This window comes from Stegodyphus dumicola, chromosome 4 (assembly GCF_044657685.1).
Source record: "Stegodyphus dumicola isolate Sdum_Otavi_A_Nest chromosome 4, ASM4465768v1".
NCBI classification, from domain to species: domain Eukaryota; kingdom Metazoa; phylum Arthropoda; class Arachnida; order Araneae; family Eresidae; genus Stegodyphus; species Stegodyphus dumicola.
The window spans coordinates 100,219,363-100,244,653 of record NC_140771.1 but is presented as its reverse complement, the minus strand read 5'-3'; the positions used below and the strand labels follow the sequence as shown (position 1 = coordinate 100,244,653).

Genomic DNA, 25,291 nt, shown 5'->3' with positions numbered 1-25,291 from the left:
GAGTATTTTATGTGAAATACATCTCTTCTACAAAAAGTTTTAAATTTTAATACATTTAACTTTTGCATAATCATTCAAAATTATTTTGTATTCAGTATGCTAAGATGGCTTCCTTTCTCTATAAACATGAATGCTGCATTCATATTTTCTTTTAATATTTTTGACCAAAAAATACGAAAACTATTTTTATGCTAAAAGCAGCATATGGTGAGAAATAGAAATCGGAATAAGGTGAATAAATTTACAAGGGCATAGTTTTGAAGGTTAAATAAAGCCTTTTTCTTCAGCACCGCGGAAGCGAAGAATGAAAATGAAACATGCGTTACATGAGAACAATAGATATAAGTGTGAGAATGAGTTAACCAAAAAGAATCTCTAACAAATTGTGAAAGGGAACCAGCTAAGAAACAAATGTTTAGCTACTTTAACAAACTCGTGAATCCTCTATTACGATTTACTGCTAATAATAATAATAAATAAATAAAAAAAAAAAATTCTCTACAGACCAAAATTCAAGAAACTTCTCCCATTAGCGAATTAGAATGCTAGGAAGCGTTCTTTATCCATCTATTTTAACTCCGTATTTTCCCTCTATTTTAACTCCGTAGCTGAGAAAAAAGGTTATATTTAACCTTAGATACATGACTCTGAAAATTTTTGTTAGTTACATTTAACGTTTAGTTTTTTTAGCATATGCTGTTCTTACAATTTTTATGTTATCCTAAGTTTGTATTTCCTATATTATACAAGAACTGAAATTTTAGTACAGAAATCTAACATTTTTGAAAAATAATTAAAAGTTTTCTGCAACAATTTATTTCTCTACACATGAAAGTTTCTTTCTTCAGTGTTTCAGTACCAAGTCATTGTATATTTTGAGCTGGTTCCTGGACAGATAACTTACGAATCAGCAGAAGTAAATCTGGACTTAACACTGAAAGGAGACATCAACATTCAAGAGAGCAGAAAGTTCTAGTAAGTTCATTACCAATATTAATGTAGAAAATTAGCTCACAGTTGAAAAGATGAGTTGTACTATTATTATTAGGAGTTACTGAAATAATTTTCTAATTAATCTCCCTTCCTAATACTTGGTAACCTTTTGATGGAAGCTTTTATTTCGTTCCTAACTTTTTTCTTAATTTCCATTGCATTTTCTGCATTTCACTACTGAGAACTATTCCAATAACTTTCATTCCGCGAACAGGAACTTTTAATTGTAAAAAGACATTAGGTTTATTTCGGAAAATGAAATATATAAATTCAGCAGTGCCCTCATTTGGAATCGAATTCTGGAGCTCCTAATTGCTACTACAATGTGTTTCCAATTTTACTGCCCGGCACTGAAAATGCAATACCAAGATCGAGTGGTTCGAAAATTATGCGGCTCCAGTGTAGAATTGGGCACCCCTTCGATTAGCGACAATTTTGTTTTAAATTTTGGCGATGAAACCTCGCTTCCGGTTGCCATGATAGTTTTAACTTTGTTTTAGCTTCCTGATTTTATTTAAATGATAATAGATTGATGTGTACATGGAAAAATTTAAGGCAGTGGCAATGCCTGGTTTGTGCAATTCTAGGATTTTTTTAAGTGAAAACAGATCGATGTGTACATGGATAGAGATTTTGTACAATTCTTTGATCTCTTATTTTTTTTTTTTTTTTTTTGTGTAGTGGCCATCTTGAAATTGTGCCTTCCTGTAGCCGATCTTGGCATCAAAAAAGATTCGCCAAAAAACAAATTGTACCAATTATGCAAATTTTAAGCCGATTGTACCAATTATGTTAATTTTAAGGTAGACGTACGTCAGCTTAAAATGATGAAGATGAAATAAAAACTTATTATAAATTAAAACTTATTTATAACCAATTAAAACCCGATTGTACCAATTATGCAAATTTTAAGGTAGACGTACGTCAGCTTAAAATGATGAAGATGGGAACAATGTGAAATGCGCAGCTTTCTAGCGCATGTTTAAGAAGATATAAGGGAAAGAACTTGCAGAATGTTCAGTTTTCTTGCCGCTATTTCTGCTAGGGATATCTTTGTAGAAAATGTATTTTTGTCTCAGAGGACGAGTGTAATAACGCGGAATGCTAGGCCGTCCTCAACGGAGGCAGTTCCAGCAGACAGACATTTTTACTAGCAACATGGTGATCGGACTGAGAAGGGCAGGTCAGTCCATACGGCAAATCTCAGCTGACACACACCTGGACGCGTCCACAGTACACCGGCTGTGGCGACGATGGCTGGAAGAACGGAATATGGCAGCAGCCAGAGTGGCGTCAGCAGGCATGGATCGACACATCCGCCGACAAAGCGGTGGCTTACCAGCAAACCACTTCTACCTCAATTTTGCAGCATGTTTAAGATACCCTGGATGTTCCCCTATGGATCAGAACCATTTGCCGTCGATTGATGGCTAGTGATTTGCAGTCGGGACGTCTGTTAAGAAGATTGCCATTGACCCAATATCATAGACGCCAAAGTCTGCAATAGTGCCAGATTATTGCTATGTGGACGACGCAATGGCACAGGGTTGTGTTCTCAGATGAGGCACTCTCCCGTGTATGCGGCCGATGACACTTTCCTACATCAAGCAGTCCTCAATGCTCCTTATCAATAAGATAACGCCCGACCACATACTGCTGTCATCAGCCTATGTGTTCTGGAAGATGTACAGATGCTTTCCTAGCCACCGTTCTCTCATCTCTCGCCAATCGAACAAATTTGGGATGTGATTGGACGCCATTTGCAGACCCTGCCATTACCGCGTTCAGAAGAAGAACTGTGGCAAATGGTTTACAGGAAATGGAGAGCCATTCCTCAGGACACCATCCATAGCCTCACTGACACTGTATCTAGACGAATTGCTTCGTGTATCGCCGTCGAATGTGGTCCTACAATCTATTGAGCCGACGCTGTTCTCGCTCTGTATTATGCATATCATTCGGAATAAAGATCTCTTAGGCTGCTACACATCCGTTTGTTTCGCAAGAACAACTGTTTGGAGCAATTTTTCTGCTTTGTCACAACATCCAATCACACAGATCACTTTGGGGTTAACATGCGAAGAGTATACTGGTTCTCCATTACAAACAAACTGATACCATTCGAAAGTGATAGCGGATTGGTTGAGAACTAACAACTTGCAATTTTTTTCGAGAGGAAGGAAAAAATCGGGCGTCTTTTTTCCAAACGTAAACCAGGCAGAACAATTAGAACAATCAGGCAGAACAAGAGTCGCTCTCTGTTTGCCGTGTTTCATCACTTTCTGGCCATTCCTCCTTGGTGTTGTATTTTTAGTGTCAGGGAGTATATATCAGTAAGGTACGCGGAAAGGAGGGTGAAGATATCTTATATACTCCCATGTTAAAGTGACTGCTGGACCCAGTCGCATAATCCAGGGGGTGACGAATTATCGTCTTCATATTGTCATCCATATTTTAGGTCAGCAGCCAACTGTAAAGTCAACTGGAAATTTTTGAAGCAGGGAAACATAGAGAATCATCAAAGGTCTCACCGGATTTCCAACCTGAAGCTTTCTGATTGTAAGTCGGATGTGTGTCCAGTTACACCAAAAACTCCTATAGTAAGGAAGAAAAAAAATACTCAAATTCTTCTTCCTAGAGCGAGTAGAAAGCAGGAGACATAATTTCCAAATTCAGGTGGGAGTATATTATCGTCCACAACATTTTATTTAGGAAAACCTCTGTAGATTTGAAAAGAATCAACCTGATAATAGTAAAACAGCAGTGGTCTCACTGGGATTTAAATTACAAGCCTTCCGATTGCCAGCTGGATGAAGATACATGGTAAGAAAGGAGAAAATTAATTACAAATTAAAATCGAATATCTATGGTTAAAAGTAAAATTTCTGTTAATTTTAATTATTTTTTCTTTTTTTACTTTCTTTTTAAATTTCCGGTTAATGTTTACTTGAAACCATTTTGTTTGGATTTTAAATTTCCACTTTGATAGAAAAAGTATCTTCAGTAGTACTTCTACGACTAATTTTAATTTCTACTTATTAATCATAAATAAAATAAGGCCAAATAACATCTTTACAATATTTTTAATGGTTTTCTGATGAATTAAATTTGCTGTTTCTAAGTGATTACAGTAAATTATCTATCAATTTCACATCTTACGTTTTTTCGAATTTTTTTTTTCATAACTTTAACCTAATCTCTCACAGCGGCGAACTGTTATGATAAATTAAACATGTGAGAGTTATTAGTCGTGATAATAATAATAATAATAATAATGATAATAATAATAATAATAACAGCAACAAGAGGATAGAAAAGCATGTCTTGCATTCGGTAGAGAGATAATATTGATGACAACAACAGCAGTAATAAATTGAATTCATTTGTGTTGCAAATCACCATGTTATCAATTTCCACTAAAAAGAAAAAGAGTATTTTCTTTTAAGAAAAACCGAAATCTAAACAGAGAATTAATTACATTTCCTCTTCAAACTTCATTGTATTCAAATCTTTTATTTTTTTAATCTTATTTACATTTTTCGTTCTCCAGTACCAAAATTCACTTGAGCTTTCAGAGCATGAATGTATTCGTTTTTATGTAAAAAATGAAGGAAGTGAATGAATTTAAAATCGAAAGAGAAGGAAAATTAATAGCTCGAATTGATTGCAAAATTTTACATGTTACATAAATTACCGTTCTTAATTTTCATTGCCTTGCGAATTATTTTTTATTCTATGTATATATATTGAGATTTATCATGTAAACATGAAAAAACTTGTGTATCGGTTAATGTCAATCCAGTTTAAGTTGCACTGCATTTATAATAGTTCATATGAAATTGCACTTTTTGTGTCGTTCTTTCGTTGTGTTGAAAAGTATATATAATGCATTTGTTCAAATTTTCAGTGTCAATCTAATCAAAACGAGGCAATTCCAGAGCATTCTTATCACATCTAAAGTACCCCTTGGAAAACCAAAAAGCGGCTTTGCTGCATTTTATCGCTCTGTCAATCAGGCAGTCAATAAGCAGAGTCCAGGTGCTGACTTCGGAGCTGTTATAAGAGCTATAGAGATTAACTATTTGTATCCTTTGTAAGTATGAATAAAATATTATTAAATTGTCGAAACTAGCAAAGCAGGAAATAGCCTTGTACTGTTAAATACCAGATGCATGTCGCTTCATACCTCTTTTGTATGTCGCACAGGACCGAACAACAAAAAAAGAAAAATATTTTCATTCCTGCAATGGAACACCATCATAAGAGCCTGTTTCTGTCTAAAGAGCGAGTCTTTGTTTCTTAAAGTAACACGGCTGAAGCAATAGTGTCATTGGAAAGTTTCTGTAACAAACAATGAGGCCTTCCTAAAGCAGAAGAAATCGAATTGCAAATAATGCAGTTCTTCTACTTTGTTCAAAAGGGAGCCTTTCCTTCAGTTATAGTGGTTCCTAGTCTTGAAGCGAAATTTTGACAGGTCGCCTAATATTTTTAATTTCATTGTGTTGCATCATGATTTATTTGCTTTATGTACTTTTTTCCTTATCTAAATTTTAGTAAGCATATGCATACTTACTATTTTAGACTTATTACATTATTTACTACCTCCCTCTACCTCCCAAGAGCAAGTGAATGATTATGTGTCGTGCTAAATTGCAGCTACGTATCAATTGTGCTACTTTAATGTGCAATTAACCATATTTTTATCTAAGAAAAAATATGGTTAATTACGCATTAGTAAGTGGTGCATTAGTAACATAAGTAGTGCATTTTTTATCTAAGAAAACGTGTGATCTTATATTTTTTATACTGGCATATATAGATTTCAATGAAAATTAATATAACAGCCTAAAATATTAAGATTGAGATACGTATCCTATTGATTAGAAACAGGTTGTCATAATTCAGACAGGTAGGTTATTTGTTTCGAAAATATAATAAGGAAATCTATTTTTTCATCTTTATGGCTAATAGTTTTACTTGAACAAAGAAATTATTTTAAAAGAATGGTATTTACTTTTGGAATAAAGAATAAAATTTGTTTACAAAATATGTAGGTGGTTTCGCTTTCAGATTTATTTTATTCGAAAACTGTGATGCAAAAATTGAATTCTGAAGATATTTGAAATTGAATAAAATGAGCAATTATAATTTTGCATTTAATTATTTGAAACTTTGTCTTTCGTGACATCAATATAATATATATCTTCGGCTTAATTCAACACTGGTTTAAGAAAGAATTTATCTTATTTTGATGCTTTCTAATTAGGGAAATTAGTCTAATATATCTGATTATCTATGTAAAAAATGTTACAAAGACGAAAATAACCAAAACAATGGAATTAAAAAATTATTTAAATATATTTGTACTTCGGTATGCGTGATAAAAAATTTTCCAATAAGAAATAAAGGGAAAATAATTAATTCGTTCTTATAAAAATTCTACTGTTACTATTATAAAAATGTTTCATAGAAAACATAAATGCAATGGTTAGAATATATACGGCACATAAACGAAATACTGTACGTTTAGAAAATACTGTAGATAAATGTCTGTCTGTTATTCAGCTCGAAAATAATTTAAAAATGTTTCGACATACTAGAGGGTATCTGATCTTTGTTTAGTAATCGATTTCTCCCTTTCGCAACATTTACCGATGTAATAGCGTCCTCGTTTTTCACAACTGCAGATATCGCCGTTCTCGGCATATAGTATGCATGAGTCGAGCTCCCGGATACGCATGTTATTTTCATACGCTTCAAAAATCTTTATTATTTTAATTAATTAATTTATTTTCTACTACCATGATGATTCCAGCCATTTTTTGAGTTTCTTCACTACTCTCCTCATTAACGTTCTTAAAATTCCCTGTTGAAGTATTTAAAAAAATAAATAAATAAGCTAAAAATTCATGTGATAAATCAGTTTTCGTTGTTTGTTGGCTTGGTCGTTTACTGAAGCAGCAACAGATTGCTTTCCCTTGAAAGAGGTAAACAAATTCAGTGCTCCTAACTGTGATGTATTGAACTCGAGTTGTATTTCAAACAAATGCCGTACACCGAATGGAAGTTTCCTATTCTAAATACTAGAACGTATGTTGGTTCCAAGTTGCACTTATTTCAAAGCGGACGTATACCGAGGCACCACTGTATATTTTTTAGTATGATTTCCTTAGACATTACATATTAATTTAATATATATAAACATGGAATTTAATGCAGAAGTGAGTGAATACGCCAAATAGCGTATGAATAAAAAACAATGGCTCAATTTCACAGGTTTAACTAATGATAAAATTGAGTAAAATATGCATATTGAAATACTGTTAATAAATAATTTAATTTCTTTACTAGAACTGTAACATAAATGTCTTTTTTTACTCAACAGGCCAAAGAAACATATATCGACACTTCTGTGTAAGAAGGAAGATTTACCTCAAACTGAGAAAAAATTGACGACGTTTTCTGCTGATGCATGCAATTATCATTTTAAACAAGAATGGAAGAATAGTACTTTAAATTTTGCTACATGGAAAGCTGCAGGTACACAGAAGATAGCAGTTAAATGATATTTGATCACATGAAGCATTCCAAGATATTATAAAGTTATTTTTGAACCCTATTTTGTAGATTTTTATTATATAATATTTGATACACGCAAATGGAACTGGAAAAAATCCATTACTTTTGCGTATATATTAAATAAAATTTGAAATATAACGGAAAGTACGGATATTAAATGGAATGCTACTTTTAATCTTGAAATGCTTGTAAGCGTATCTGAGTTATCTGAATAAATTTGACAGATTACTCAAAGTTATCTGCACAAATTTGACAGATTATTCAAAGAAATGCCATTGTTAGTAGATGAAAAGGAATGTTTAATTGAAAACAATTTAGAAGTACAGAATGTCAGACATTTTTATTTCACACTTCAATTTTACTGTTCTTTGTAATTTTTGTGGGAGTCAACTTGAGAAACAGGTAATTATGAACCAGTCGCGAACACACTAAGTATCAAAATTAAAAGATAATGCAAGAAATAAAACGTAACTGATAATTAATAAAAAATATTAATAGAAATTTGTACAAAAACATTAGGCAACATAAATTACAATGTTGGCGGCTGATTATTCGCAAAATATTGAAACTAAAATTAAATTATAGAAATTGGAAAATTAAGTCACCTCTTGAGAGAAAAAAATTAACATCGGTTAAGATCACCTCAAACGGATATGCATACCTCATATCTTGATTTCTTAGACTTTACCAAACTGTTGTTCAGGTCTTGTGGAATTGTATGCCACTCTTCTAAAAGTGCACTTTTCAGCTCCTGAAGGGTTCAGGGAGGAATTTGGCAAGCTTTAATTCGACATCGTAAGGCATCCCACACATGATCAATCGGATTCAAGTCGGGTGGGTAAGGTGGCCAATTATTCGAGTGATATCTCCTGTTTGCAACTATTCTCATACCACATATGCTCGATGAAATCGAACATTGCTATTCATTAGCAAAAAATGCAGGCCAACAGAACCCCTAAACATTCTAAATTGGGGTTCCAATACCTCGTCCACATATCTTCGAGCGGTTATGGAACTTCCTTGAAATATATGCAGCTTGGTGCGGCCATTTGTCATGATTCCTCCCCAAACCATTAAACAGCGATCGTGGAAACAGGATATTTCAAGTGCAAGAAAAGGCAAGCTGCATGTTCATTCCGCTCTCTAGATCAAAACACTAGATTCTAGAATGATCAAACTATATCTGGCTTTGTCAATAAACAATACTCGGGCCCAATCGTCATGGCTCCACTGAACATGATAACGCACCAGTTTAAACGGACTCTTCTGTAAGTTGGAGTGAGTGGGATTAAAACCGTTGAATTTCTCGCACACTGTCTAACCTTGCTAAGCTTTCGTGCAGCACTAGAAGGGCTAATTCATGTTCCTGTGGCAGCCTGAAGGTTTAACACTAGAAGCGCCGTTGGGGTCATTTTGACCTTTTTTTCCAATTTTACGCGTTTTTTTTTTTAACATACAGCTGAGCTTCGAAGCTGATATTTTTTTACTTTTTCTAAAATGTTTCCAAGTATACTATGCCAATTTTTCATATTTCTACGTTAATTATTTAAACAAGTAATCGCAGATATACCTAAAACAGCCAACTGGGGTCATTTTGACCCTCATAATAAAAACGACACTAGGAGCACTAGGCCATTCAAAACTTTGTGCAGATGATTTGGGGAACAAGAATTGAGAACCACCTGTGTTCAAAGAAACAATGTCACGTAATCAGTTCCGTGAAATAATGCCTGTATCTCAGATTCGATGTCCGAAGCACCAGAGCTGATCGTCTCGCCACTAACAAATTTGCTCTCGCTTCTGTAACCTGGTACAAGCTAATGGAAAACTGTTATTTATGCTATAATCCTGGACCAGAAATAACCGTTGATGAACAATTGTTGCCTTGTAAATCAAGATGTAGATTTATTCAGTATATGGCGAATAAACCGGACAAGTTTGGCATCAAATTCTGGCTAGCAACTGATGTAAAATCCAAATATGTTTTGAATGGTTATCCTTATCTGGGCAAGGATGAAGAACGACCAACTAATTTACAACTTGGGGAAAGTGTAGTTCTCAAATTACTGCAACCACATCTAAACTCTGGACTCAATGTCACAACTGACAATTTTTTTACTTCTGTTAAACTTGCAGATGAACTTTCTGCGAAATAAACCACAATTGTGGGCACGATGCTTCTGAATAAGCGAGAATTACCCCCATTGCTCGTGACACTTCTTTGGCACGATATTCATCTTTGGCACTGAAAAATGGAGACAAAACACTCACAATATATAGGTGCAAGAGCAGAAAGAATGTCGTGATTCTGAGCACGATGCACAGTAATGTGTTTGTTGACGAAAGCATAAAGAAAAAACCGAACACTGTGACTTACTACAACAGTACAAAATGTGGCATTGATGTCGCAGATCAGATGCTGAGGAAATAGAGTACAAGTGGAAGTCGCAGGTGGCCTGTACATGTTTTTTACAACGTCCTTGACATTGCTGAACTCAATGCTTGGATTATATTCAAAGAATCCTTGGGCACCTCTATTTCCCGTCGAGAATTTATTCTTGCACTCATGGAAGAACTACGAGTTGGTGCACTACGCAACAGATGCCCCCAATTGCTCAAATAACAGACACTTAAAGGAAAGAAATGTGCATTTTAAAGTTGCAAGGGACAAAACAAGACTGTCAGCTGTGAGGGATGCCAGAAACCAATTTGTGGTAAATGTGTTGCTGTCACTATCAAGCGTTCATATTGTATCACCAGCGGTAATGTATAACAAACTTTGGAAAACATTGCGTGTTTATTCCCAATTTATGTTTTTTGTAATTTTTTGCATATGTTCTATTTTCCTCTTTTTGCATTTGTATCTTTTGTTTGTTTTTTAAAGATTTTGTTTTTGTTTTTGTAATCTTTCATTGATATGTGCTAATTTGCGCTAATTGCACGAAAAAAAAATTCTAAAGTATAAAAAATAAATAAAAACCTCTAAAAACTCTTTTATGTGGTCATTTCAGCATCATTTCAATCATTTACTGTGTTTCTACTTACATTTCTTATGACGGTCAAATTGACCCCCAATGGCGGTTTTCGGTTAGTCTGAAATTCGGCTGTTCTAGTGTTAAGATCAAATATCTTATAGTAGCTTCGCGGTTTCTTTGAGTCGACAACGGCAGGAAACGGTATCCTGATGCAGTTGTTGCTCTTGGCCAGGCTGTCTATCAACTAATCCAGTGCTTAAAAAGTGGCTCCAAACTCTTCATATGACACTGAGGGATATTCACATTTTGGAGACCTCCATTTGTGTCTGATCTCGTTCAATTCTACTAATTATTCGCAACTTTTGACCTTCATTACCTTTGAGCGATAACTACTGAATACTGATCACTTTCAGAAACCACATTCACTTTAAACACTATAGACCGGATTTCCAAATGCGTTCAATTGAGCACATTGTCAATCACCGAATTAGAATATTTCTAGAGCTAATGTATGCACGAAAGTACAATTTTGTGTTTTATATTTAATTAATATAAATAATTACAACATTGGGCAGTGGTTGCAACATTAACTTAAGGAGCATATTTTTTCTCATTATGCTTTAATTTTGATGATCAGTGACAACTAGGAACTTTAAATGGACTTAGACAATCGGAAAACATTTTAATGACTGAGCACTGAAGACAGTTTAATATTAAAAACAAATTAAACTGCAGTATTTGCATTCCAAGATGTTTAGCCAGTTTTCACATTTTTAGTGGCTTTTTATTTCCCTCATCAGTTACGTAAACGTACATTTATAAAAACTTAGTCACGATCAGTTATATGATTTCATTTCTTAATTTATTTTACGCTGATATATTTGTAAAATGTAACTAAAATACCAGCATTTTTAGATAGTAAATAATCGCTGTTATAGTATCTATATGGTCATTAAAACACTTTTTGCCATTTAAAAGCATTAAAATATTATTTTAGAAGAAAATAGCTCTATCTACTTCATTAAAAAGTATTATTTTACTTCAAAAGCAACATTAAAAAGTATTGCTTAACTTATTAATATTTATTAGATTTCTGCTTTTTTCATCTCATTTTATTCTCTTTAAGGAAGCGGAAAATCTATCATTCCTACCAAACCTATCATCATACAATTTCTATATGCAGTCTTCCTACATAACCTACATGTGCTTCTTAACTCATGTCTGCATTACAAATATCATGATTTAGTATTATAGAAATTTTGTATCTGGAATTCCATATAAAATTTTGAACAGAAAATTCAAATCTTCACAACAAAATATGTTGGGTTATGTATTAAAACGAATATTATTTTGACACTTCATTATGTTCTATACTAAAGAAGAATTTTGCCAAGAAGACTTCCTTCAGCACAGAGGTTCCTCATAAATAAAAGCTAGCAAATGGTACGAAATGACAGCTTAACATTATGCTACGTAGAATAAATGAAATGAATCAATAAATTTGGCGTTAGAAATTAATTGAATCATTTATAAATATATTCAATGCCTCCTTTGATTTCCTGAATTAAGAAAAGAAATCTGCAAAACATTCGTTAGAAATCAACTGAAGCAGAGCCTATTTTGTAAAATAGGGATTTCAGTGCTATTACCGAAAGCACATTTTGCTTGAATCATTCCTCAAATGAAGTTTTGTTCATACTTTTCTTTGATTCTACTAGCTTTACTAGTCGTCCTAATGATAAGGAGACTCAATCATAATTTTTTTTCATTAAAGTAATATAGTGCAGTTTATGTTTTGTAATGAAAAACTGTATTACAAATTTTCAATCCATATTAATTAGGCTTATAGTTACAGTAAAATAATTATATTTACATTATATATCATTATACTATGAATAAAAATTGGTAATACCATATTTTCTCCCTTAGTTTTCTCTTAGCCTTTTAAAACCGGTTTCTGAAAGATTTAAAATATTTGTATTGTAAGATTCCAACCTATGTACCTTTAAGTTGCACTTAAAGTTGAGGAACCTTAAGAACTGATAAGCGAATAATCGCTTGAGTTCGTGAGACAGAGAACAAAACGGGAGAAGGGTTAAATACCCTTTATTATAAATTCACAGAATACTCTTTCTTGGATTTACAAGCCTCCACTCGGGCTTGAACTCAGGGAACTAAGAATTTAAACTCAACTAATCTAACTAAAAAGATATAGCCGAAGCTATCAAGATTCTAACAGAGTTGGCCCCTTAATCCTAACTAACGTCGAAGTTATCAAGGGCCTAAAGTACAGCTAAGCGTAATAATAGTTTAAGAAAGAGAGTGACCTAAAAAGGCGAACGCGCGCTAGTCAGAATCTCTGACTCTCTAACGAAGTCAGTAGAACTTCACAGTTAAATACTTCTCCTGATTTGTATTCAAACGCAATTCTGAAAATGCATTCTGGCCGGAAGTTGTAAGCTGAAATTCAGGAAGATAGGAAAATAACTTTTAACTAAAGATTAACTGTCAGAAAATTAACATAAATCTTACAGTATAATGTTCTTTTACTCTTTATTATTCCAAATTCATAGAATGAGCTTCCCTAATAAATTCGCCTAACTAGTGATTCTTTTCCTCTTGTTAACAAACCCTTAAAAATTACCTATGAATTTGAAGTTCGGACCTTTCCTTTCTGAATATCGAACTTTATGGCAGCCTGATACAAGAATCGACCCATCACAGCGAAGCAAACACGAACCAATATATACTCTACGATTTCGCTAAGTCACCTGCATAGATTTTGAGGCCTGAGGAATAGCAGAGACAACAATAGGAATGGGCGAGATTTAAGTTAAAAAGAAGAGCAAATGAAGATGTCTTATAAGATATCCTGATGCTAATATTACTATGAATTTTTATTACAATACAAGTTCCTTTTAAAGAAATAATATTGTCATATTATTATTTGTAGATTATCCATGATTTTTTTAATTGTTTTGTTTTTACTGTAACCGCGACCATAGGAAATTAAATTATTCCCCTTCCCATTTTCTGACCATAAATTTAGTAAACAAATGGTGAAAAATACGCGAGGATATACGGTATAGTAAAGGTGCAAGTATAAATACACTTCTGCTAAATCAAAAGCAAAGCATGGAATAAAACAAAAACTATTTAATGGATATGCGTAAAACCGATCCAAGAGGTTGATAGAGCATTAGTAGATTACATAGCAAACAATAAAACAAAGCCATACAAAAACACGTGTATTACGACCGTCACAACTGGAAAAATCAAATGGATCAGATAAATCTGCAATGGAAACATCTCGCTAATAACGGGTACGGTACTGTCAAGCTACAGTGCATGCTTGACAACGACGGAGGGAAGCTGGCAATAGTGTCGTTGATCGCTTGTTGTGACAGTACCACCCTTTCTTGTAGTAATGCATGTCCAGCTCGTGGAGGGTGCCTGGCAATGCAACAAGTCCCCCACATGCTCTATGGGATTCAGGTCCGGTGATCTAGCAGGGCACAAGAGATGTGGAATGTCTCACAATCCAGGTAACTCTGCACTACTCGAGCTCTATTAGGGCCGATGTTATCTTTCATAAATATCGCGTTGGTACCTATTGCAGCGATAAAAGGAGTACAAGAGGGTGTAGAATTTCATCGCATATCGTACGGCTGTGACGGAACCACCAGGAATCACGCATAAGTCAGTGCGGCCGTCCATTTCTATCCCAGCCCATATAAGTAAGCCGCCGCCTCCTCTGTAATGGTCTCTTTCGATGATGTGCGGCATCCGCTAGCGTGTCCCTAGCCCACGCCATATCATTGCAATTCGGGAATCGTTCTGGATGTTAAATTGAGACTCATCCTCAAACAGTATGCGGTTCCACTGCTCTGGCGTCCAACTGCGATGTTCACGGATCCAATTCAACCGCGCTCTAATATGCGATGGGGCAAAGGAATATAAACCATAGGTCTTACGGCATACAATCCACCTTCACACAGTCGACGAGACAAAGTTTGCAGAATATGGGCCGTCCTGCAGTAGTAGAGATGCGACGCTAGCTGGCGTGTTGTCAGTGATCTATAGCCTCTTGCACATAGCAACAGCAAGCGATCGTCTGCCGCTATGGTAATCTTCCAGGGTCCAGACCTTGTACTCGCGTTTGGTTGAAATGCAAATGTTTTGGTCATGAAGCGAATATACACGTTCTGAAAAGTAAATAGAATATTTTATCCAAAGCTCACCAAAGTATCCACAGAAATTTTTAAGAATATTGAAATATGAAAACGAATAAATGCAGTATTAAATACTAAAAGTGATACACTTTATGATAGGTTGTAAATTGTGCACTGAAATGGAATCTTTTTTACTAAATTTTAATAATGTAAAGTGGGTACTGATGGATAAAGATTTCTTTTCCAGCTCTTTTATTTGCCTGTGAAATATTGACTGGTGAATGTACAGTTTCCACTGATGTTTACATTTTGAGTAATTTATTCAATGATATAGTTATTATCTCTTATGCGATTAGCAAAGATTTATTATTATATAATAATTATATTATATTTAATATAATATAACTATTATATAATACTGATATTATATTTAATATAATATAACTATTATATAATAATTATATTATATTATATTTAATATATTATAACTATTATATAATAATAAATATTTCATAATGGTAGATAGAATGCATATTTTTGGGAAGAGTGATAACGTTCATGTGAAATATGCTCAAATTTTTATTATATAAACTAATTCGTTCGGATGAGCAATCTGAATTTATTCGTTGGCAGAAAATACCATTCGATAGCAGGAAAAACTTAAAGATTATATGTTATGCAGTCATCAGAAAGAAATATGAGAACTCACATGGTCGTTGAAGACAACACAGGAGTTTTCTACGCGAAGCAGGAACACATTTTATGAATTGTATTTAAAATACGGTTAAGAGCACAAACAGCAAACATCTTGAAATGCTAGAATTGAAAATATTCCAAGTCGGGCGATAAACGTCTCACTAAGATTTCACTTCTTTTCAATGAGCTAAGGATCAAATATTTCAATTCGATGATGTCTTGTTGAACACGCAGAAACTCATATTTACAGAACATTTTTTAAAGAAAGGACTCAAAGAATTTCCCAGAAACTTTGTTTCTATGATCAAATACAATACAGCAGATCCTCCTGTTAAGAAAGTTTTTATCAATACCCTAATTATCCAATAAAACTACCCGAGTTTTAGCATAACTATTTACAAATTATAAGCCGTTTTAGGGACGAAAATTCATAATTTTTTTTTAAAGTGAGTGGCTTAAGAGGTAAAAATAGTATACAGTTGGCATCGAAATTAATCATTTGTGGATGATAAAATATTAAATTAAGATGTTCTTTTACTGAACTATAGATAAAATGAGCAGATTTTTAATTTTTCACCAACAGCAAAAAACATTTATTAATCAGGGAAATCAGGGACAATCAGGGAAAAAATGCTTATCAGAATTTTCTGCCTCTTTTTTATTAATCACTGTAGGGTCTCAAAATCGAAATTAAGAAAGTCGTTCAAAAATCGACAGCCATGTTTATCACGAAGTTTGACAAATTCTAATTATCTTCAAATCTCTCAAATTTTTATACGAGCTACAAACGGTTTTATATAAATATGCACGGTTCTATATATAAATTTCAAAACGGAAATAAAATGCTGTATTTATGTACACTAATGGAAAATAAATACAAGCTACATTTTTCAATATTACAAAATATACAACATTCAAAATTATATAATAAATATATGTATTCTATTCTATATATTTAATACACAGAATAATAAAAAATTCCCAGGCTTTCGGAATAAATATAAATAAATATTTATTCGTGTTCATCACAATGTAAATGTTTACACAAATTTATAATATTTGTTAACGTTCTTAAAACGAAACTTAAGAAATAAATTATGTAAGCTAACTTTCTTTTCGCATAAAAGTGAATAATTGTAATTTAATCTTCCTCTTCTGTAATATCTAAATTCACAAGACACTACGTAAGACGAACACGTATATAATTTTTTCTATAATATCAAAATATGCAGGAATAAATTAGTTACGGAAGATGATGGCTGTCCAAGTAATAATCTAGCAGACCAGACCATTAAAAAGTACTTCATGTTTCATGCAAGAAAATGAAAATATATAGGAAAGCATTTACTCCGATCTATTAGCTGACGGCACAAAGTCATTCATCACGATGCCACTGACAAACCATCCTGCGTTGCCATTTAAAGGCTTCATATCCTAGGGCTCGGCTTCACGTAAAAGAGTGGTTTTTGAAGTGTAACACGATGCCAAACTGAATGATGGATTGCCCGTATATAGAAGTTTTAGTTTTTGACTCACCCTATTTCTTAACAATGAATCTATGGGTTTTATTCGAACCTGAAAACTACAATTTCGATTACTTGGAAAATGTGGTATAGGCGTTGAAAACTGTCGACCGTTTTTTAACGCGAAAAGAAAAATTAATACGTCTGCCAATATAAAGTACTGAGAAATTTACAGAAACAAAAAAGAACAGTAAGTGCCTTAGGAAATTTTATCACAAAATGTAACACACCAAACAGTGTAATAAGGGAAATGTATTCCATTCATACTCTGTACAACTCCTTATGTTAAAACCAATGTTAACAAAGCTGCTTTTAGGTTTCAGCTTTCTAATGCGGGATCATGATATATATTTGGCTGCACATGACAGCATAAATAAATATTTTTAGCATATAATAAAAGATTAACCGAAAAGTTAATATTACAAATACTTTACAAAATGACTTCGTAGTTTGAAAAATAATTTGATATTATTTTATTCTTCTTCTTGGTTATATTCTTAATTTTTTATTACATTATGCTGTATTTATTAAACGTGTTAATTTGCATTGAGTACAGTCAGAAAAGTGCGGTATGGCAATGAGAGGAAGAATATCTTCCTTTGCGATGCATATATATAACCACATGGGAATTAGAAAATCAATTTTTGTCATTTAATGGGCCTACTAGTGGCGAACGTTAAGGTCGTTTAGAACCGAGCTCAGATCTTTGCCAACTGGTTCGGCAGAACAGGATGTTTGGGGGTCTCCCTCATATGCATTGTGATTACGAGTCACATTACCTATAAAAGGCTTCTTTAAAGGCACTCTTACCTTAGCCAAGGAGCCCTGGCTAACTGCGATGGATTTCAAATAATCAGTAATACAATCACTCATTTTGTTTCTAATAAAACAATTAGCCATTTGATATTTTGCATGTCCATTCTTCGTCTTGCAACTCGCGATTTGCATGAGTTGTAGAAAAAAGAGATAGAGGGCCCTGCTAATTAAATGTAGTATGTGTAGCTAATTGAAATCGAATGTGTAGCTAATTAAAAGTTTTCGTCAGAGAGAGTTGAGAGTTTGGTGAGAGTGGTTGAGAGGGGTAGGAACTAGATATCCTATAATCATGAGTAGCATGTATTCATGAAACTAAAAATAAGGAAAATTAAGACGCGAACAGAATTTACTGATTGTAAGCAAATTAATATTGTGTCTGTGAAACTGTTTCTTGAACTGTGGCGGACTGCAGTTATTTACTGTTTAGCCTATAGTAACTGCATGTATTCCCAGGTGCTAGTCTAGCTGAATAACCAATATACTGCGAGACAGTGAATTGGAGCAGTTAAATTTGTAAATTTGTATAATAAAAAATTTTCTTTGGTTGATTGTAATGCTGCTGTATATATTTAAAATATTGAATGCTAATTTATTAATTCCTCTTAAATCACAATTCACCACTGGACCAAGGGGTGGTAGGTAGTTTCAGAATATCAGTCAAATTTACAGTTTAAACCAAAGGTAAACAAACTAATTTCAAAAACTTGATCTTGTATAGCATAATAAAGGATCATTTACGTAATGCGGAAGTCTATTTTGTTGTTAATTTTCTCTTACAAAGTAATTTACTAAAGTGTAATCTAAAAAAATGTAAGGATGGAGTTTTATGAATAAGTATTCTAAGGTCAGGTGTTATATAAGCTTACATTTGGTTAGGTAATTTGAATATGATGAAGCATATGAGAGCTATCCCTCTAACGGAAGGGAAATCTTTACAGAAGATTTTGCAAGGGGATTTGTAAGATTTTGTAAGAGGAAGCTTGAATTCACGTTACACATAGCGAAAACCAAACATGCAGCCAGTCCATTCTCCTGGGATTGAACCCAGGTCAAACTTCATTCAGCGGTCTTAACCACCTGACCACTGATTTTGCGAGGTGTTGTTATGTCTGTCTGTTGATAAAATATTATGTTTTATTTCAAAACTAACACAGATTCTTTCACTTTTAGAGCAGGTTAATCATATGTTCGGAGTCTATTAATATATTTTTTATGCCTCCGAATGTTCTAGATGTTATAATAAAATTAATTTTATAGCGTAATTCTTTTATCTTTATGTTGTGAATATACTCAGTTAATAAAAGGGCATTGAAAAATCACAGTTGTATTTCAAAATAATGCTGAAAATTTTCAATTGAGGAAGTTTTATGGATATACATTATCTCGATTTGATTTTGAAACGGAACTTTATATAGTTTGATGCATGTGGAAAATAATGAATTGTTACGATGCATATTATATTTCATTAATTGCACGGTAATCTGATCGAATCCAAACTTTTCTTGTTCTCAACGCGACTTTACCAGTGCTTTGAGAGGTAAGGCTGGGAAAAAAAAAACTATTTCATGTTCACTGTAATTTATTCACTTCTTTGAAACGTTTGCGAAAAGCGTATTTAGGTCCAAACAGTCAGATAAAAAGCTACTAAAGGTAAAGCAACATAATGGAATTAAGGCATCAGCTTAAAATGCTTTTCCATTATCTCATTGTTTTAATCTAGTCTTTTTTTCATAAAAAAAGTGCTACATAATGGCGTATAAAACCGAAAATTCATATTAAGAGCTTGTAATTTTACTTCCTCAATTATCTTGAGCTCATTTGCTTAAACTACATTGTTAGAAAAGCCCAGAGAGAAAAGGGATTCGAAATAATCAAAATGTTCTCTAGAGATTATAAAACAGTATATAAATACTATATTATATCAGTATGTATATCGTGTTATTACCTATTCCTCTTTTACCCCAATAACAGGTCTCCACCTTCTGTTACTTTTCCTTCTTGTTATGGGAGAAAATTTTATGTCAGAACTTTTTGAATTTGGTGATATTTAAATTTTTGTTAACAGCTGAAGCCTTCATAAATATTCCAAGCATAAGGTAATCAAAATTAAAATTTCTTATTTAGACCGTATTTTTTCTCTAATAAGCATAATAGTATCAAAATGTGTATTTCACTATTCAAAAGACGAGGAGAAGAGTTATTTGAATAGTAAATTTACTTCTAAAACCCTGCTGATTAGCTGTACTGCAGGAAATAAATACAAAAAATTCAATAAAATTAAATAAATAAAATTAATCTAATACGGAATTTGTTTGATCTTTTATTTTTTTCCTTGCAAATATTTGAAAATAAACTGCACAGCCTTGAGTAAATTCGCTCAAAGCAAATAAAGGAAAATTAGACCCTGAAGTGAAAGTTTGTGTATAAAGCTTTTGCCTAGCATCAAAGAGCTACTTCAGCTTCAGTTGGGAATCATTTCCTTTGAAGTGATTATAAAATTTTAAAAACGGATACCAACCGGTAGCTAATGCTGATAAGTAAATAAATTATATTATTTTGTTCAACTACATATACATCAGTTTTTTTTTGAGAAAATTAGTGAAAAAAATATCAGTTTACCTAATTTGCTCTTTTCAAATATGCAGTCTTTAAATATCAGTAAGTAAAATAAATAATAAATAAAAGGAAAAGAAGGGTGACTTAAAAGAGTTTTGTTAAGGCTTTTTACGCTCTCATGAAGCTCCCAGTCTACTAGGCTGCTGATAAACTCACTCCTGTTAACCCATTTCTTTTTGTCTTTTTAGCTTTAAAAATTCAACAGCAAAATTGCACAGATTTTAAAAGCAACACAGAAGCACAGTTGAGAATTCCCGATGCTGTGTTAAATGCTCCCATAAATTTTTCTATTTTTTTCCAGTCTTTTCTCAGTTCATCACATCAATATTCAGTTTTCGCAGTAAGATGGCTGGCAAAACATTTCTTTTTATTAATAACGTTTTGTGTGTTAAATTTATTAAATGAAATATCCACGTTCTTCTCACTAATAATTAATGCCACATTAAATTCAATTCAACAGCGAAATCACAAAATATTTAAAAATAGCACATCTTTAGAATTTCCGATACAGAATCTCACTTGCTGGGGATAAAAATGTTTTATTGCTTATAGTGAATTTGATGTTTGATGGTTAAACTCATAGTGTGAGGAGTATACATACATTAATGCAGATTCTTTATTATTTATTTTTTTTAATGTAATGCAGAGCGATAATATTCTTTGGCAATAATTTGAAAAGTGATTTGCCGTTTCTAGCGGATAACGCAAAATCGTCGGGCTAACGCTTTTGAGGGCTAAAAAGAATTAAAAAAGTAAAGTTCTTTAAGAAAATGTAGAATTCTTGAGTAAAATTTTTAAGGTATCATTAAATCAACAAGGAAAAATTTCCTTTTTAAATTCCACATTTACATACCAAAATTTGTTTTGAAAATCTGTAAGTTATTTTGTATTGTTGCTCAGTAAATTTAATACAGTCACTTAAAATGGAATAAATAATATATAACTTGTTTCTCATCACCTAGTTATAAATCACCATAAGTTCACATTAAACGATTTGATCCAAAAATAGAATTTTCCTTTCCTTGCTTCGTTCGGTGCAAAGAGATCATTCCATTATCGTTGGACCTTCATCCTCAATGATATAAGATGCCTCTTTATAGCTGCAATTTCTCACACGCTCCGGAAGCCTTAACCTCCGAGGTGGTACGCGAACCACTTTTCTCCAAATAAATTGACAGCGAAAGGCTTTCATGTTGTTTACAGAAAGACGAGATTCACATCAGGAAAGCTACGTGGTAGTTTTGCAAAATTTATTTCAAACTGCTTCCTATGTTGAAGTTTATTATCGAATTTCATAGCATTATTCAAGTATAAAATAAGTATGTGGAAATTCTTCAATTCCTTATCCTATTTATAGTTATACTGTCTGATAAAACTCTGTAAAGTTGTTAATATTATACAAACCGGAAATTCTTATTACGTTTTACGAAATATTTTCAGGTCAGAAGGAAAAAAATGTAATGAAATAAACAAATTTATGAAGAAATAAACAAATAAACAAATAAATATAAACGTCCTTTGCGTGGGTGTTTAAAAGTGATTCTAACTGCTTGCCATTTATAAGGAAATAAGTAAATAGAAAGAAACTCCCTTTCCGTGTATATTTGCAAATGAACCTCATTGGTTTTCATTAACTAAGTTACCAATCAATTCGCGTCTGAGCGCAGGTTTAATTTATTTGATTATGGCAAAGAACGTTAGGGCTATCTTCCTAAAGAAAAGGAAGCCTTCGTGGCGGAGTTTCGAAGGGGAACTGGCTAGTAGCCACTTTACATATGAGAGAAACCGTGAAAATATTCGTATAGTCATCCCGTCCGCATATAATAGAACCCAGGTCGAACTGCCAGTGATTAGCAACCTTACCGCTCAGCCTTTGATGAGCCCTTCTGAGTACAGAGTGGCTTAGGAAATAAATACCATGCGTAGAGAGTTTATTTGGAGCATCTAAAAGTGGTAAATGAAACTTTTGATAAATAGTGTATCGATTTTTATTCATAAAATAAGAAAATTTGAGATGTATGTTTCGTTTATTGTGTTATCGTACCTATATCAAAAAGTTAAATATTTTAATCGCATTGATTGAATGTATCATATGCTTCGAAGATCGGCTTTGTATTTTGCATTGTAAATTATTCAGTGAACGTTTTGATATAAATTTTAGCTACTGTTTAAATGCAACAGAAATAACAACAAATAATGACAACAGAATAACGATAAAAATAACGTTGAGTTGTAATGCATGATTGTAAGTCGAAGTGGGAATTTTAAATGTAGTTTAAATTTAAGTTAAATATTTAAGTAGGCATGTTCTTACGTAATACTAATTTTAGAATTTGATATTTAAGGTACCGCATTTAAGTTGCTGTGTAATTTTTTGTTAAAAAGAAAATTTTCAGTCCTATAAAATGTTTTGAAGGATTTGAAATTAGTTCATGTAAAATCATTTATTAAAACCTGATAAATGCAGTTACGAAAATTCTCAAAATAAAGTAAAAATTTTATGAAAAGAATTTCAACAATGTGTGAACAATTTTATGAAAATAAAGTGTAACATATATAATCCCTTTAAATCTAGAATACTAATAGTTAAAGTAATAATTATGATCAAGACGTCATATGCACGAGATTTCAGGCATCTATAAGCATTCACAGATAACATCCATTCAGACAAAGCAGCAATTCCGTGCGGCCATTCAGTTTAACCAAGACTCTGTCGATTTCGAGGGTGAACAAGTACAAATCTCTCTTTATCTCAAGGAAATATCTCAAGGAAATTCTGTTCCTGATGAACAGGGATCTGTAACTTTTAAGACTTCAATAAAAACCGAGTCTTTGTTAGACTGCACGCTTAACACGGGATTGTTGCTTTGCTCAATTGGATGTTTTACTTTGGCATATTTCTCTGTTTTCTTGATTGGCAGATAAATACATAATATACGTTTTTCTGAAGTCAACTACATATTTAATAATTGTTCCATTTATACACAATATTTGAATATTAATTGCTAAAACTAGTATATTTGCTTTGTAGTCTTTCCTTAATTTTTCCCAAACGATCCTGAATTTATATCTTCTTTATTAAAGCAGAAAAAATTGGATAATCCGCTCTACGGAAATTACATAAAGAGGTACATTTTATATTTACCAAATTCTCGTTTATATTTCGCTGAAATAGTTTACATAAAAACCTATAACTTATTTTTGAAAAATATTTTAATTTTGAGAACTTGTTCATTATCAATATTTACAGGTATAAAGTCTGGAGCCACTTTTTTCCAGCACTACGTTCATATAAAGCATAAAGTGTTCTTCATTTGACATTTGTACATGTTCCCAATTATCTGTATTAATTCAACACAACTGCAAGGACATTTGTGAATGTTCAAGGTGTTCATGACAATGTCATAGAATAAAAGCTTGAAAATAGAAGTAAGAGAAAATTTGCAGATTATTTTCATCTCGGACAGAAATGTAAAACTAAAAATAACTTATAAAAATAGTTATGACTTATAGTCTGAAAAATAGTTATGACGGTATTAGCGCATCGTAACGAGTTCCATGCTTTTGATTCGTTAAGAATCTAGAACGTACTAGTATCCTTAGAATTTCCGATAAAGTTTTAAGTAGCAATGTAGCAGCCATATTATATTCCATTACATTCCAACATAAAATCCCAGCGTGCGTTATTAGGAGGACGTGTAAAGGTAAGTCTACTATACTGTTTACTGTCCTAATGGTTTACGGTGGTTAAAGCCAAATTTTGAACAATGGGCAAACCATGGATACGCGCAGATTGCATAATGACTACCTTTTGATGAGAAGGCTGAGACAATCAGATCTGCCGCTTAATAGTTTATCCTGAAATGTCTGAGTTTCAAAAATTGTACTATTTTTTAGGATTCTCAAACCTGCCATTAAATCTACCTCTTTAAATAGTCAACCACACTATAATAACTTTCGTCACTTATAATAAACAACTATTGTAAATAACAAAAGCAACTTAAATCTATTAAGGTTTAAATACAACACGATAATATTAAATGAGTTGTTTCATATGATGAAACATGGTAAATAAACTGAAAGATTTGTTAGGCAGAATGAGAATAACTGTTCTACCTTTTATACATCACTCAATCTCTACTTCATAACTATTTTAGAATTGCTGATATCTTTAATGAAAATTTTAAATCGAGGCAGGCAGAAGAATTCGGAAATAAACTGGAAAGATATACTTTACAAATTCCCAGCTGGCCTCCTGGTGAAGTGCTGTAGCAGTCTACGTTTAGAGTTTGGGTACGACGTGTTAGATATTTATGCAGAACTAAAATCGCTTCTATCCGAAATTGTACCATATATGCATGGAAATAGATGTCTTTCACATTAAATAGTAAATACCGTAAGCTATTATGAAGAATTTGGTATATTCAAGAACTAATGCTAGATTTAAGAAATAAATATAAATTATGTTATGTTAAGAAAATTTGCGAAACTTCTTAAATAATGTTATGGTCTATATTTTCCAGTACTCACAGAGATTCTCAATTTAATTCTTATAAATAAATTCATTAAATATGAAAATGCAAATAACTATTTCTAGAAGGGTAAGTACGACTGCTACTTTCATTAGATATTAGTATCAGTTATATTCCCTTAGCTGTTAGGTATGTTGCAAGTTCAGATAATATAATGTTCGATTCTCAGGTACAAAATACTAATAGTAATAAAGTATTACTTCCCTTTCATTTTAGTTCATTCTATTTTCAAGTTCATTCTATTTTGTGCATGAGCCTGAATCAAAAAGGGTGCTTAACACACTTTGATTGAAAGTTTTGTAGGGAACATTCTAGTCAACGTTAAGCCATATATAGGGTCCTAATTTGCGTAACACTGACTTAAAAGGTTTTCAGACCCTACTGAACAG

The 25,291-nt window shown here is 32.7% G+C and overlaps 1 protein-coding gene across 3 annotated transcripts in view; it reads left to right on the top strand.

Annotated features, from left to right (window-relative positions):
- LOC118186854 (pancreatic triacylglycerol lipase-like) overlaps positions 1-10,564 on the top strand; it is a 63,153-nt gene extending 52,589 nt beyond the window's left edge. For all 3 annotated transcript variants that reach the window (XM_035357018.2, XM_035357017.2, XM_035357015.2), the window contains exons 8-10: positions 849-975; positions 4,901-5,086; positions 7,379-10,564. In XM_035357018.2, coding sequence (XP_035212909.1) covers positions 849-975; positions 4,901-5,086; positions 7,379-7,559 — 494 coding nt within the window. In that variant the 3' untranslated portion in view covers positions 7,560-10,564. The remainder of the gene's footprint in view (positions 1-848; positions 976-4,900; positions 5,087-7,378) is intronic.
- The last annotated feature ends 14,727 nt before the right edge of the window (positions 10,565-25,291 follow it).